The sequence below is a fragment of the Stegastes partitus genome, unplaced genomic scaffold, assembly GCF_000690725.1.
Source record: "Stegastes partitus isolate 25-593 unplaced genomic scaffold, Stegastes_partitus-1.0.2 Scaffold1, whole genome shotgun sequence".
Taxonomy (NCBI): Eukaryota; Metazoa; Chordata; class Actinopteri; family Pomacentridae; genus Stegastes; species Stegastes partitus.
This window is the reverse complement of record NW_007577732.1, coordinates 2246489-2261642: the sequence shown is the minus strand read 5'-3', so window position 1 is coordinate 2261642 and position 15154 is coordinate 2246489. Positions and strand designations below refer to the sequence as shown.

At 39.6% G+C, this 15154-nt stretch overlaps 1 protein-coding gene across 2 annotated transcripts in view; it reads right to left on the bottom strand.

Moving 5' to 3' along the window:
* Positions 1–14568, bottom strand: part of macrod2 (mono-ADP ribosylhydrolase 2) — a 415533-nt gene extending 400965 nt beyond the window's left edge. Inside the window, exons 1-3 of one of the 2 annotated variants that reach the window (XM_008306138.1) lie at positions 14385–14568; positions 9713–9814; positions 5965–6081 (exon numbers count right to left, since the gene is read on the bottom strand). In XM_008306138.1, coding sequence (XP_008304360.1) covers positions 5965–6081; positions 9713–9814; positions 14385–14421 — 256 coding nt within the window. In that variant the 5' untranslated portion in view covers positions 14422–14568. The remainder of the gene's footprint in view (positions 1–5964; positions 6082–9712; positions 9815–14384) is intronic. The other variant, XM_008306093.1, reaches the window with a different exon arrangement.
* Between the last annotated feature and the right edge of the window lie 586 nt (positions 14569–15154).

Sequence of the window (15154 nt, the reverse complement as noted above, 5' to 3'; positions counted from 1 at the left end):
TTCTGCCCTCCGAGGGTCACTGCTCTCATCAAACCTGTGATGACTGCAGTACAAGTGGCTCCATACGACTGAATACCAATTGAATTTCTTGAACTCATCTCAACCCCTTCAGGTTCTTTATAGCATTCATAACCAGATTCCCTGTGCACACTAAATTGGCTCCTGTAAAAAATGATCTAATACAGAAAGATGGGAAAGGTTTGCAGCAGGTAATGGATTAGGAGTCAACCCCTGTGCATAATTACCACAGTCATCATGATAAGAGTAGTCCTCTCCACTTTGCACCGCTATCTTCACAACCTAATTCTGATTTGAGATGAATGCTGGCACTCACATGAACTCACTCCATGCACAAAGACAAGATGAAGAACGGAAGACATTATCTTGTGTTTGCCATGTAAAGGCAACAGTAATGATATACATTAAATTTAAAACCCAGCTCCAGTGTCCTTTCAGCATTAAGTGAACTCTGTAATTTTCTATGAAACATGCCTTGATTAACTGTGATAGTCTTCTTTTGCTGTCATTGTCCGACATGAATCCAAAGATATATGCCAAAGACATGTTCTACTCGTGGATGAATTAGTAATCAGAGAAATTGCCGGGTGTTTGTCAAAATGACAGAATAAGATAGAATGCTGTAAAAATGGAACTTGTACAAAAGTCTGGGTAGAAATTCCACAGTTAGGGAATCAATACCCAGAACAAAAGAGTCTGCAACTTGTGGTTGAGTTTCTCTCTGCTGTAACGTTTGGACCTTATAAAGTGCCCAAAGATAAATTATCTTGTGATTTGAAGCTATATATAAAATTGAATCAAACTCCTAGCCAGTGTGCTGAGTAAAACAACAGAATCGAGATATTGGTATTGGTGTGTCATACATACAGACATAGCCAAAAGTGTTGGTAGTGTACACCACTTAGGAGAAAAAATTATATATTTTTATAACTGTCGTCTTCAATTACAATGATGAGTCCTCACTCTTATAATAAGCATCTTTAACTGAAGGTAGTAAAAATAATCTAAATTAATTTACTAAATGCAACACAAACCTAAACGTACACGGCTGTCATATTTACCAGCGACAGACACTTCATCAATAGCAATAAGAAAATACTTTGATAGAATGTTCAGTAGTTTTGCTTAAATGCATCAGATACATACTGTAAAGTTTGGCTGCATGAACAAACTCCACATGTGCACCATCTCTGGCTCATAAACAGCCTTTCACACACTGTTTTTGGAGCCCCTTTGCCCTCTATGTGGCTTTCATAGCAGCCGTCCGAGGTGAACCAGTCTGCCTGGACCTCTAGTTGCCTTCATCTACACTCACAGATCCCCCGATGGAGGCTGCAGCTGGAATGTACCTGTGGTTGCACTTGCAAGTTGGGCTTTGTGGTCTAAAAACAACCCCGACCCTGTGCCCCCACCACCACCTCCATCTAGGCGACGCACTCACTGTGACCTGCATCGAGGGCTGACAGACTTGAGGTTGCAGCAGCCCCGTCCACTCACACCTGATCCAGGCCAGCATCTGCATTCCTTTACACAAATTTATTTTATCTTATGTCTGTAACCGCATATATAATATAAACAAAAAAATATATTAAAAAAAAAAAGAAGCTACGTTAAGGATAAAAAAAAAAAATGCTAAGCATGGACAAGGTCAAGGTAACACAACTATCCATCCATTATCTATACACCGCTTAATCCTCATTAGGGTCGCGGGGGGCTGGAGTCTATCCCAGCTGACTCAGGGCGAAGGCAGGGGACACCCTGGACAGGTCACCAGTCTATCACAGGGCCACACTTAGAGACAGACAACCAAGCACACTCACATTCACACCTACGGACAATTTAGAATCACCAATTAACCTCGGCATGTTTTTGGATTGTGTGGGAGGAAGCCGGAGAACCCGGAGAGAACCCACGCTGCACGTGGAGAACATGCAAACTCCACGCAGAAAGATTCCGGTGACCCCACCGGGACGCGAATCAGTAACCTTCTTGCTGCGAGGCAACAGTGCTACCAACTGCGCCACCCTGCAGCCTGTAACACAACTATTTTCACTAAAAAGCTCAAGATCCAGAGCAAATAAAAAGCTCCCCTTCAAAAGTATCACACACAGTGAGCTTTCTAAATGAAAGTGGGTTTAGTGGAAGAATCAAAAAGACAATACAAAGCCAAAGTTTGCTAAAATGCACACTGAAAAGACAGTGATTCAGACAAAACTTGTCCTTCTGATATCCTCGTTTCATATACGAAAAGGACTTTTTTTTTCTGAAAACTGAAACGATGACACAATATTAGAGCTTTTTTTGTAAGTTACATCACTTTATGTTCACAGAAAGACAAACTGAAACTTTTAAAGAAGACAGAGTAAAACATGTAGGAGGCTCATTGTGAAATAAGTTAGCTTTTTTTTTTTTTTTCTGGCATGCTGTGCCCTCAGTCTGTGCAGGGCACTGAGAAACCAGAAAATTATTAAGGCACCGCGCGGCAAAACATATCACTCAGAAAGTTCTAATATTGTGTACAGGTCGCAGGCCATGCATCCTCCATCAAGATAATAACCCAAAACATGCATATAAAAAAAAACAACTAAATTTGATTTCAGTAATTGTCTCAAAAGGGTGTGCTAAAAAAATCTTTTTGCAAATGCTACTTCCATTTCTTATATTATTCAAAATAATATGTTACATCAAAACTCAAAGCACTGTTCACTAGTAAAGGATAGTGGATGCCAACTACTTTCTCAACTTTCTACTTATTTTACAGAAAAATGTGATTTTTTTGAATAGAAAGGTACCAATAATTTTGGCCACGTCAGTGTACATCCTTATCATTTCCATCATTTAAAAACAGCAGGAGGAGGGGTACAAGCAGCATGAGTATGAGTCTAACAACATTTTATGCAGCACGGTGACAGTAAAATGGAGGCTCATTCTATACAGGAGGCTGAGTCAGGTCTTCTGTTCAGACTGGATTCTGCACCACGAGCCGCCTCATCATGATATGGCTCTCCTGCCCTCTAACCCTGCAGTTTACCGATTGTCACCGCAGTCCCTCCTGCTCCCGCTCTCTCCAGGCTCTCACTCAGGTGACAGTTTGAGCACCTCCTGTGCAACCTCCAGCCAAACAGAATTAAAGAAGAATTAAAAACTCAATGAGCCCAATAATTAAATTTTAATGGAGAACATAAAGCAACTTGACACCCTCTTAAAGCTATAGGCAGAAACCATAACAGCAGTGCCAAGCTGGACATTTCTCCTTTGCAACACACATTGCTGCTGTCATGACAAAACGATGTTGCACAAATTTTCAAAGTGTTGTTGGCATATAAACTTATTGCAAATGTAATGCAAATGTATTCAAAAAGTTATGTGATTATTAAAAAAACAGCTTCAAACAAGCTAGTCACACTGCAATGTTTCTTATTTCCAGAAAAGCTGACATTTTGAAGTCACTGTTCATTTCAATGAGCTGCACTTGGAGAGCATAGCGCTAATACTGTCTTAAGGATAGGAGGGTAAAAGTTAAGCTGTGCCATAATAAATTATGAGCTGTGACTCAATACATAATGACAGAAATGTCAATATTCCATCTCACATTGCAGTCTGGTGCAACAATATATCAGTATAGTAAATTGCCACATTCAACCATAGGACCAAGCTGACCAACAATCAGTTTCTGCAGTCGTGATTCAGTTCATATCTGAACTGAACACACAAAGCAGCACAATAACCAGCCTGAACATGTTAAGAATGGAAAATGTATTCCTTTACACAAACACGCTAAACTTTACATTTAACTACAATTTGCACAGTTAATATCCCTTCACTTCATGTCTGACTCGTGAGAAACAGACATTCTAACAGTTTATCAAGCTCGAGACTAATACTTCCACAGTGCTCAAAAAGTCCCACAATTCAGACACAGCAGCCAAGCCTAAATGAAAAACAGCACGAGAAAATGGAAGTACTGCAGGCAACAGATTGGACGCAGTGAATAGATGAAAGGCAAAGCAGTTGAACAAGCTATCCAAAGATCTTATCAATCTGTGTTGCCCAACATCCGCAATGTTTGCACAGAACTATGTTACTCACTAAAGTTGGACAAAAGCCACTAAAGCCAGTGCATGTCCAGCCTATTTAACTAATAAATAGTTTGCAGGGACTATATACATAAAATAATGTCATACTATAGACTCCTTTGTTACCAGTGACACAAAGACATGGTCTGGAACATTTCATTCACATTAACATTTACATTCACAACATGCTACAGTGCAGCACTGGCACAGACGGTAAACAAAACTGGACAGCAAAGTCCACCATTGTATGTTCTTATCAGTCCCACCACCTGTGCAAAGACAACTGCAGTATGCAGTATGAATAGAGTAGCAGTGGGAGATTTGAGACCTTCTAAAAATTATAAAAGGCTTCAGCAATTCCTTCAACCTTTCAGACCCTCTGACAGGCTGCTAAACAGAACGAATTGCCTCCTGGCCAGCATGTAGCTCAATCAGAGCCTGGATGTCTGGCAGCATTAACTGATGAAGTAAACTGCCTGCCTGTGCTACAATAGCCTTCAACAGTTTAAAACAAAAAACCTGCAATGTTCCCATCCCAAACCTTATTTCAATTCTGCCCTGTTTTTCCAGCCACAGAAACTGTGCTCACTTTCTGCACTACCTTAACCTTGATTTTGTTAGATGCTTAAAGGACACAGACTTTAAATAAGTCTGTAATAAAATGGGGTAAAAGAGCAACTAAAGATTATTCAATATCTGCCTATATAACAGGAATATAAACTATAACACTAGCATGTGGTCTCAACGACTCTTACCAGTAATATCAAACAACTCTTAATTTAATCTTTATTTATAGAGTTTAAATGTACTTAAAATCATACAGAAAAGCAATTCAGGCATGTAGCAGTTAGCACAGAACTTAAGCTAAAACAACAAAATACTCAAATTGCATAATAACCACTGAGTGCCACATTTGAAAAGGTCAAAATACTGATAAAGCAATACAACTGCCGTGACATTTAGGTGTGTGTCAGGTGCCTGTTAGGTGTGCTATCTTTGTCTTTTACATGATGCTGATGATTCAGAATGCCGTGTCACCCTATCCTCATCAGGATCACTATTTACATAATAGATTAAATTCATTAGCCCTATCCAACAGAGCAGTCTGTTTTTCACATCTATTAACTTTACTTGCATAAATTACAGAGCATTAATTTCACACAAGATGCACACTGCTTAGTAGACTGTAATGCGTGTATGTACGTGTTTGCAAATACTGCATGAAGAAGGCAAAGTTCTGAAACACAGCTGCAGACAGCCACTAGAGAGCATGATTATATACTGCTGCTACATTGCTATGCTGTGGAGCGATCAACTCTATAGGTGCAAAACTGTCAAAAAGGATCAGCTGTATGAGCAACAGGTAAAGCAATCCTTTAGCACCTCTAACTATGTGTGTAGGTTGGGAGCAGACTGCAGAAAATTACATAACAGTGGTGCAACCCTGAAAAAAGCCTCGCTGCTTCTGCGTCCTCTCTTTTACTCACAATAACAGATATTTACAAAGTTTTCCTCAACAAAAAAACTACAAAACTACTGAAACACACATCATATTATTAGCCATTGTGATGACCCAAATTGAAAGTTATTTGGTGATGAACCTTGTGTTTCACTGGCACAAGGTAGGACAAAGAGCTGGAACTGCACTCTAAATAATGTTGTATTTTAGCCCATGGGCAGTAATGTCAATGACATCTGGTGTCCGGTTGAAATGATCTGTCTCAATTACACTCTTCAGTTGTGCAATACCTCCAGCACCAGCATTTCCTGAATCTTAACAGCAGAGGGCAGCCAAGGACAGCTCAATAGCTGCGCAGTCTGCAAGCATCAAACATCACAAGTAACAACGGTCAAAGGGCAGAGTTCCTACCAGCATTGACTATGGCGTCCACCTCCAAGACAGTAATATCTCCTTTGTAAAGAGACACTTTGTCACTCAGCCCTCCTCCACCTGTCAGCTCCTCTCCTTCTTCTTCTTTGTCATTGGCTGAAATGAAAACATAAAGCAATATCACTGAATAAATACACACATTAAGTGTTTATTTGAAAAGCTTCACCAGGTTGATGACTTGTTGTCAGATGTGCTTAAAAGTAAAATATCTTTTGTCAAATGTGGGGATGATGAACATGACGATGAAATGTGTGGTAACATTTTAATGAACTATTAAGTACTGTGGACAACAACAGACAAGCTGAACCATGATTATTTTGTGAAGCGTACTTTTTCCACACTAGTTTTTAAAGTACAGACATCAGCTAAGGGCCAAACTGCCACAACTTATTACTACACCAAGTTTATTTAATGTAGTGAAAAATACCACAAATTGGGGCAGAACGATGTGGGGAAAATATTTTTTTTTTTTTTTTCTGAGATACTTTGACTCGATTTGAGATCCAACTTTTTAAAGTCAAGCTGCAGTTAAAAAAAAATCACTGTATATTAGATTTAAAATGTGATGGAGCATGAGCACTTGACACACCATCAACTGTGTGACTATTACGCAAAGAGACAGTCAAATAGAGGACAAGGAGGACGGCAGGAAATTGTAAAACCATTGACACAACAGTTTAAATGCTGGGTTGGATGCTAACTGCATTGTTTTACAATTTTGAAGTGAAATTGATTCATCCAATTTAACCAATGACTTCAGCCCTGCAAAAAAACGTGTGCACATTACCCAGCTCTCCTCAATGTGTTGACATTTGTCCTCATATCACTGAGCATAAACTGGAGTCTGTTGGTTTTATATCAAAACTATAAAGTGCTGTATTCTTTTTTTCTGAGCTTCTTGCTTTGCATGCAACATATAATTCCCTCATTCTTGAACACATGACTTGCATGCAGCATTAAGTACTTGCCAAAGTTCTCATTAAATGTTAAGCCAGCATGATGTGTTACATGCCATGCTGACGACTAATAATAACAGAGCTTTACTTTGAAAGCTTCTTCTAGAGCCATAATGACCTAATGGATAACCATCAAGTTAACCATATAACACAGCATCCACAGTTCAACTACCAGCATGGTCATTTCTGGTACGTAATCAGTCTGCTGCTTATATATACATTTTCTTACTATTTTTTTTAATGCACTGTATGTTTTACTGTCCACGTCTTTTAATGTTGACTTTTAAGCCGGTACTACCAACAAAATTTTGCTATGTGACTGGTGAAAACTAACTGCATAATGACAATAAAGATTCTTGACTTGTAATGCAATGCCAAAATGAAAAAAGGGGGAGTTGGGGGGATTTTTATTTTTTTTTTACATGATCCCCTTTATACCTACAACTGTCTACGATTCAGGTTTAGATATACAAAGTTTAGGGTATGTCATCCAATAATTAGAAAACAATATTGGCTTGATGGACATGAAATTTCAGCGTTCTTTTTTTTAGAATTAGAATTAGAATAAAACTTTATTATTATTTTCCACCTTTGCAAAAAAAAAAAAAAAAAAAAACTTCTTCCAATCATTTAAATAACATTTCTTTGACTTCTGCTTTTAAAAGTTAACCATCGATACATCCATTATCTATACACCGCTTAATCCTCACTAGGGTCGCAGGGGGGCTGGAGCCTATCCCAGCCGACTAAGGGGACACCCTGGACAGGTCACCAATCTATCACAGGGCTACACTTAGAGACAGACAACCAAACACACTCGCATTCACACCTACGGACCAATTAATCTCAACATGTTTTTGGACCTTGTGGGAGGAAGCCAGAGAACCCGGAGAGAACCCACGCACGCAGAAAGATCCCAGATGTCGTCACCAGGACGCGAACGGTCCTAACCACTGATCCACCTTGCAGCCCACTCAAAGTTAACCATCACAATGTATTAGCAAAAATATGAGAAAAAACTCAAATTTGGTATTACTTCTGAATAATATTGTTGATCAAATATACCATAATGTAGCTGCAACTTCAGAAAAAAAATACAAGTTTCATCAAAGTACCTGCATACAGGCAGATACTGTGGATACAGTGTGTGCAAACTCAGAATGCTATTTATTTAACTCCAATTCAGACTGAAGGGTCCCCGAGTTAAATTCATTAAATATAACAATAGCCTTAATTAGTAATAGGGGGATTGAAATCATAATAGAATTTTTTCTGCAGAAAAACTTTTAAAAAGACTCTAGAAACAAGGTTGGGCTTGTTTCGACATCTCTTTTGACACATCAAATGTCTGTTGACTACATTTCAGACATTCTTAAAAATACTACATTTTATTTTCCTAATTACACAGAAATTTACAAAATGTTGTATTACAGCATTACAGTGTAAAATATTTGTTCTTTTAACTTAAAAATAGGTGAATGGACTGCATTAAAATTCTGCTGTGTTATATAGGTACAATCTGCCACTAACACCTAATGTTATCCTGATTAAATACTGCATGTGTTGTGAACTCTTGTCGTAGTCTGGGTGATGTCAATTTGTTAATTTATTGAGCTGCTGAGGTTGTCGTCTGAGCTAGCAAATCTATTTCAGCTTAATTAAAATGCTCTGCAGTGTTGAGTTCGGTCTTGTTTATTTGATTTAACATTGTGAATTTACTCATTGGAGGTTTAGTTGATCTTACAGTTAAAACTGTTCCAACTGAGAAAACCAGAGTCACTTTTCTTGATTTTCACAAAAGGTTTTCTTCTTTAGATGGGTTGTTTTAACACATGATGTGCCTAATTGTTTGAATGGAAAAGTACTTACATGCAACACATTGCACATTATATTGACAAATCTGTAGCACCAACAAGGCTACATGTACTTTGACTCCAGTCCCCAGTGTTTGCTGAACAACAACTTAGTCCAGACATAGAGTAGACATGTTAATCTGCTCCCAGTGACCTATTAGATTACATTATAAAATAAAGAAAATGATGATAACCATGTTGACCATGACCTAAATGTATTCTCTACCCCATTCTAAATATAAAGGTGTAGGGGATAAAGCTAAAACAAACTTCCATCATGGTTCCGATTTTCATTACTATGAAAAAGAAAAAACATTACCTTTAATTTACCACATGCATTAAAGACAGGCAGCAAGTTTCCATCTTGTCTGGTCCTTCAAACTACACAAAACATTCAAACAGTACACACTAGGGAGTTTTATGTCTTTGAAAACCTAATTTAATGAGTTGAGTGGACTTCAGGAATTCATTCATTCAACTCAATACTTTAAGTCAAAAGACAGGTTATGGTTCATAGGTCCTGAAGTTGTCTCACCCTAACCCTAAAAACTAGATATTTTACATTGAATGAGCTTGAAATTATAGACATTTCTGTTAAGTTACCAAAAAAATGAGTTGATTCCACTAAATTTCTGTACAATATTTGACAGTGTGCTTGTTATGGTTAACTTAAAGGACGGATAACGCTGCCTTGTCGTTCTGTAGCTCCTTTCCTCTCTGTTCACTGCCTTATTTCCAGTGCAGCTGGGGGAATAACCTCTTGTCTATTTATGAAAGATCTGAAATCAGCTTTCAGCTTCTTCAGCTTTTCTGGCACAACACACTGCTGCAATCTGGCTGAACCGTGTAAAAACTACCGTAATGTGAAAGTGTTTTGAAAGACACTCGGCATCTCAAACACAAAGCTGTCTCTCTTACATCTATTTTCCTCTCTCCAGGTTGGAATCTTGTCCAGAGATATGAAATCTTGACGACGATACTCCTTGCGCCTCTCCTCTCGATCTAGACGGAGCAGTCTCTCTGTGGAGGAAACAAACAGCATGTTTAGAAATAAAAAAGCTAGTTCTATTTAAGAATATAAGATGTAAAAAAAGACAAAAACAAACATGGTACAAACTATTCCTTATGTCTTCCAATGTCAAACCAAAGTTTCTCCCAGTTCCCTCCATGTATTTAACCGACGACCACCACCCATATGAGCAGGTCAGTTGCAGGTCTTGTCCTGATTGAGTTTTGGCTTATAATGAAACTCCGCCTCCTCATCATCAGCCATGTCCAGCTCCTCACTGCTCCTAATCCATCCCTCTCCTGGATTTCTACAATTACTGTATGAAAATGTGATCCTTAATAATGTGATTCTGAATAATGTGACCTTGCTGCAATATAATCCTCTTTGGCTAGCTGGGTCAAAGGGTAGGATCTGCAATGAAGAAGCACCCCTGGAGCTGGTAGGGGCCTACATCCAAGTCCTGCAATCCAATGACAGGTTACAATTTATTTAGCAGACACTTTTATCCTTTTATCCAAAGCAACGTACATCTGAGAGTAGATCATATGCAACGGAGCTGCCATGTAAGGTGCCTGCCTGCCATTGGGAGCAACTTCAGGTTCAGTGTCTCACCCAAGGACACTTTATCTGTGGAGGGGCAGGGGATCAAACCAACAACCTTGTGATTAGAGGACAACCCGCTCTACCACCTGAGCCACAGCCGCCAAAGGTTAACCCTCTTATTCAGCAGTTCTAGAAAAAAATAGTATTAATACACTAAACAGTGCAGGTGCTGGTTTGAATCAGATAACTCATCACCAGCATTTCATTCTTTAGTTATGGCTGTTATTCATTTAACTGGCTGCTGTGGAGACTGCATGACTTTCTGCTATGTTACTTCACCGTCTGAGCTGTTTGTCCTTCCTATGTTATAGCTCTATACTACACTGTCCCTATAATAAATCTTGTGTGACCTGTAGTTTGCAAAAGAGCATGAAGGAGTTGTTTGAAATCACTGATAGACCTTGTGATGCACTACTCTGCAACTATCTACATTTAAGCTCTTCTGCTAGCTACATAATTTTTGCGCCCTTTTTTGTCATTAGTCTGTTTGGTTTAAAAACTCCAACAAAGTTGTCTAACATCACACAGCTGATGCTTAACCTCAGTATTATCCTGTCGCTCTTTAGTCCTCATAGCATTGTGTCCTTATGTTCGTCTCTACGGACTGCAGAAGAGCCTCAACTTGCTTGCTACTGTTTTGGGTTTTTTTTCCAGTTCAGACAGCACTGAGTTGTTCTGCAAAAGAAGCTTCATCCTAATTATGTGCTTCACTGTGAAATCAGCGCCAGAAAATACCCCAGTGCACAAAGTGCAGTGCGGACTTCAAAAACATCCCCTCTGCAAAACAGTTTAAATAAAGTGGATGTGATATGACACAGAAACATCACAAGAACTCTGTACTTTTTTTTCTTTTTTTAAGGGACTGTGAGATATGAAACTTTCCTCTTAAACAAATGAAAGCCTGAAATATTGAAGCAGTAAGGGTGGACTATATTTTGGTAAGAAACACTAGGTTCTTGGTGACCCAATAGTGGAGCGGTGCCGGCACATTAACACGGGCGCAAATTCCCTCAGCAGAGTCCCGGTTTGATTCCCCACTAACTGGATCATTTCTCAATCCCCTAAAACCCCACATTTTAAGTCTCTCTCTCCACTTTCAATTAAAGGCATAAACTCCCCAAATATATCTTGCAAGAAAAAAGAATCATAAGGTTCCTTAGGTCATCTTTTGGCAACAACTTACAGTAAGTCAGGCTTGCATTAATAGGTATTACTGCAGTGTGGGATATCCATCATATCCCTTATGTGTTTTCTCTCCCTCTTGCCCACTTCTGTTACTCCCAAATGCTATTATTCTACATGGATGAATACACAGACAGCTCTGAGGTTGAACACAGCAAAGCTCTCTGGACCAGCGAGTTTCGTTACCCTGCCGAACTTTTAGTATTTCAAGAATCACAAACCTTCGCTTAGTTGCCCAAAGGAACAGGACGGGCTCTAAATTTATTGTAGGAAACCACCCAAAGGTTTCATATGTAGTCGATGAGTCCCAGAAGAAGGGAAGAGTAGCCACTCTATTGCTGCAGACAAAACTGAACTCAATTCTAGCAGCAACAAACTAGAAGAAGATGTGACTTCCTGCCATAAAGCATCTCATGCTATGACTTTATTTACCAATTAATATTTCTGTTTCTTTAAGTAGTTCAGGGGGCTGCAGGGTGGCGCAGTTGGTAGCACTGTTGCCTCGCAGCAAGAAGGTTGCCGGTTTGTGTCCCGGTGGGGCACCGGAATCTTTCTGCATGGAGTTTGCATGTTCTCCCCGTGCAGCGTGGGTTCTCTCCGGGTTCTCCGGCTTCCTCCCACACAGTCCAAAAACATGTTAATTGGTGATTCTAAATTGTCCGTAAATGTGAGTGTGTTTGGTTGTCTGTCTCTAAGTGTGGCCCTGCGATAGGCTGGTGACCTGTCCAGGGTGTCCCCTGCCTTCGCCCTAAGTCAGCTGGGATAGGCTCCAGCCCCCCTGCGACCCTAATGAGGATTAAGCGGTGTATAGATAATGGAGATAATGGATAAGTAGTTCAGAAAGTTTCCCAACTTCACAATAGTCTGCATCCTTGAAAGATTCTGCATGTTTTCACCCATTGTATAAATTCAGCAGATTTTTCTCCAAAGAAACCACAGTTGTCAACACAACTTACACTAATGTATCTGTTGTGTTACTACATATTACAGTTTCACCCTGCCTACAGACTAGCCTCAGGCCAAACCACTATTTTAAAAAAAACAACAACAAAAAAAACACTTGAAATTCCTTAAGTTTCAGAGTTTCTTCCCATTTTGACTTACCTTGATCAACTCTTAAAGCAATTTGAGCATGAGGATATGTTCAGAATATGAAAGCTGACTTACTTTGATGTTCACCCTGCGCTGCTACCTGCTCGAACTGGGAATGACTGGCCAAGACTAATTATTACATTTGCTAGGAGATTTTCAATAACGGTTAGAAAATAGTTCCCATATTCTTCAAAAATATATATTTGTCAAAAGCCTTCACATGAGGAAAAATGTAAAAAATAAAATACCACGCACAATTCAAATTAATAACACTAATATATCGACACTGCCTGCAAACAATCCTAGTTGCTTTTGTTAAAAGAGCTAAACACACGCAGGACATGGACATTTCTCTCAAACCCATATAATGTGATGATTAAAAAGTCACACATACACCCCCTGCTCCCGTTAAAAAGCACTGTATGTTTGTGATGCATGATATTAAAATTTCTGGCCAATACCGATAAAGATTTCTGATCTCGCCGATAGCCGATATTACCAATGTCGATTTTCAATTTTTGTTTACACCGAAAAAAAATGAGTACAGGCAAACACTGTGAGAACTATTCAAAAGAAGCCCATACCAAATTCGACCACATAGTCTTCTTTATTACGTAACAAAAGTAAAACATATTTTAACATATGTAACGTTCAAGTCCAGGACCGTTTAAGTTAAAACATTTGTGAAATAGCAGTAATATAAAACGTAGCAACAAAAGGCACTAATGTTAGACAATCACTGGTTTTTCACATCGGCTAAATTTGTTCATCGGAGCGATATTGATATATCGGGGGGAAAAAACACTAATATCGGCCGATACCGATATGGTCGCCGATATATCGTTCATCCCTAACTGTATGTGCACCAGACAGGTGAACAGGTTTAATTAGTATCCTCAGCGGTGGATCTGTTCCATTTAGTGTTTGCTGGTTTACTGCTCGCTGAGTGTTAAAAAATGGAAGATGGTAGCAGAAATGGAATGCAGCCATCACTCATAAATGTGATTGATTACACCTGTGTTGTAGCTGCTATGATAAGTGGAAAGGGTATATTGAGTAAAAGAGTGGATAAATTAACAATAACCAAACTATTGACAGGATTAGCATGTCTTTCTTTGCCCCTTTTTAAAGCTCTACCCTCTGTGTCTCTAAAACCAGAAGCCCTTTGAGTCAAAATACACTTTTACTGTGTGCAGAAGCAGTAGCTTCTAATAAATCACAATAAAACACTGTTTTATATCCGCCACACGGGTCCTTTTGTTGATATGACTGATGTTTGGCTACAGGAGCATTGAGTTGAAGAGAACAGCTGAGTTGGTGCAGCACACAGGTGGAAGATGGGCTGCGTTACTTAGTGCTACTACTGGCAGGTAAATACGGACGAGGGGGAAACGAGTGAGCGCCCAAAATGTTAGCTAATAAGCAGGCAAGATGCACTGTGTGAACAGTGCTGCTGCGATTGTCAAACATACATTACGGCTGCCAAAACAGAGGCGCAACATCACTGTAACATCTGTGCAGCCACCGTATGGGGTTAGCGAATAGCCTGGGTGATAAGTAGTGGCTCGGAGACACGGAGAGGAGCACAGAGAGTGTCTGTCAATCTTGTGGCATGCTCACAATTCATGCTGTCTGCCATGGAGATGATGATAGCTTGATTCCTCCCCCCCTCTCCAAAAAGAAATATATATATATATGCCTTACCTTTCTCAGTCTTCCAGTCCTTTTTCTTTTTGCTCATGCTGCCGGAATGATTAGACTTCGAATGGTTGTTTTTTGACTGTGGCAACCCCAGGCTCACAGTGAATAGAGTCCCGGGAAAAAGCTGAAATCTAAAGTGAAACAGCCTCTGGACGGTTGTCTCACCTGTGAAGCTGTCAAAATTTCTATGGACCCTCAGTCCGCTCAACCTACCGTGATTGCGCCGTAGATTATGTGTACGAATCTCTGCCAGATGATTGGCTGTCGTTAACACGGAAGTGGGCATGTTATTGGTGGAGCCCATGAGTCAATCAGATAAGGGTTGCGCGGTTGTTGGAGGCAGGGTAGGTTGTGAGCGGCGGCTCATCTGCTGCCGTGTGGGGCGGTGAGCTGCTCACACCGGGCCACTCTCAGAGGCTGCAGCCTGCACACAGTACAGTCTGCTGTAAGTCTCTGCAAGCACACACTCATGGGTTTAACCCTCCTATTATCTTTGGGTTCAGTTTGACCCCGTTCAGTGTTTAACATCGCTAAATAAGTCACTGACATATTGTTTCTGTTTTATTTAAAGGGCTAATTAAACATAAACTTGGGTAATAATTTTAACTATGATATTTTCTGGAGGTTTAAATTGCTGGGGTCAAATTTAACCCGAGGATAAAAGATGTCAGTAAATTTGAAGGTAATAGGAGGGTTAAAAATGAAATACTTTATAAGATGTGTATTTTCTCAGCTTGTTGTGCAATATTTGGATCCCATTGCAGAGATAAATG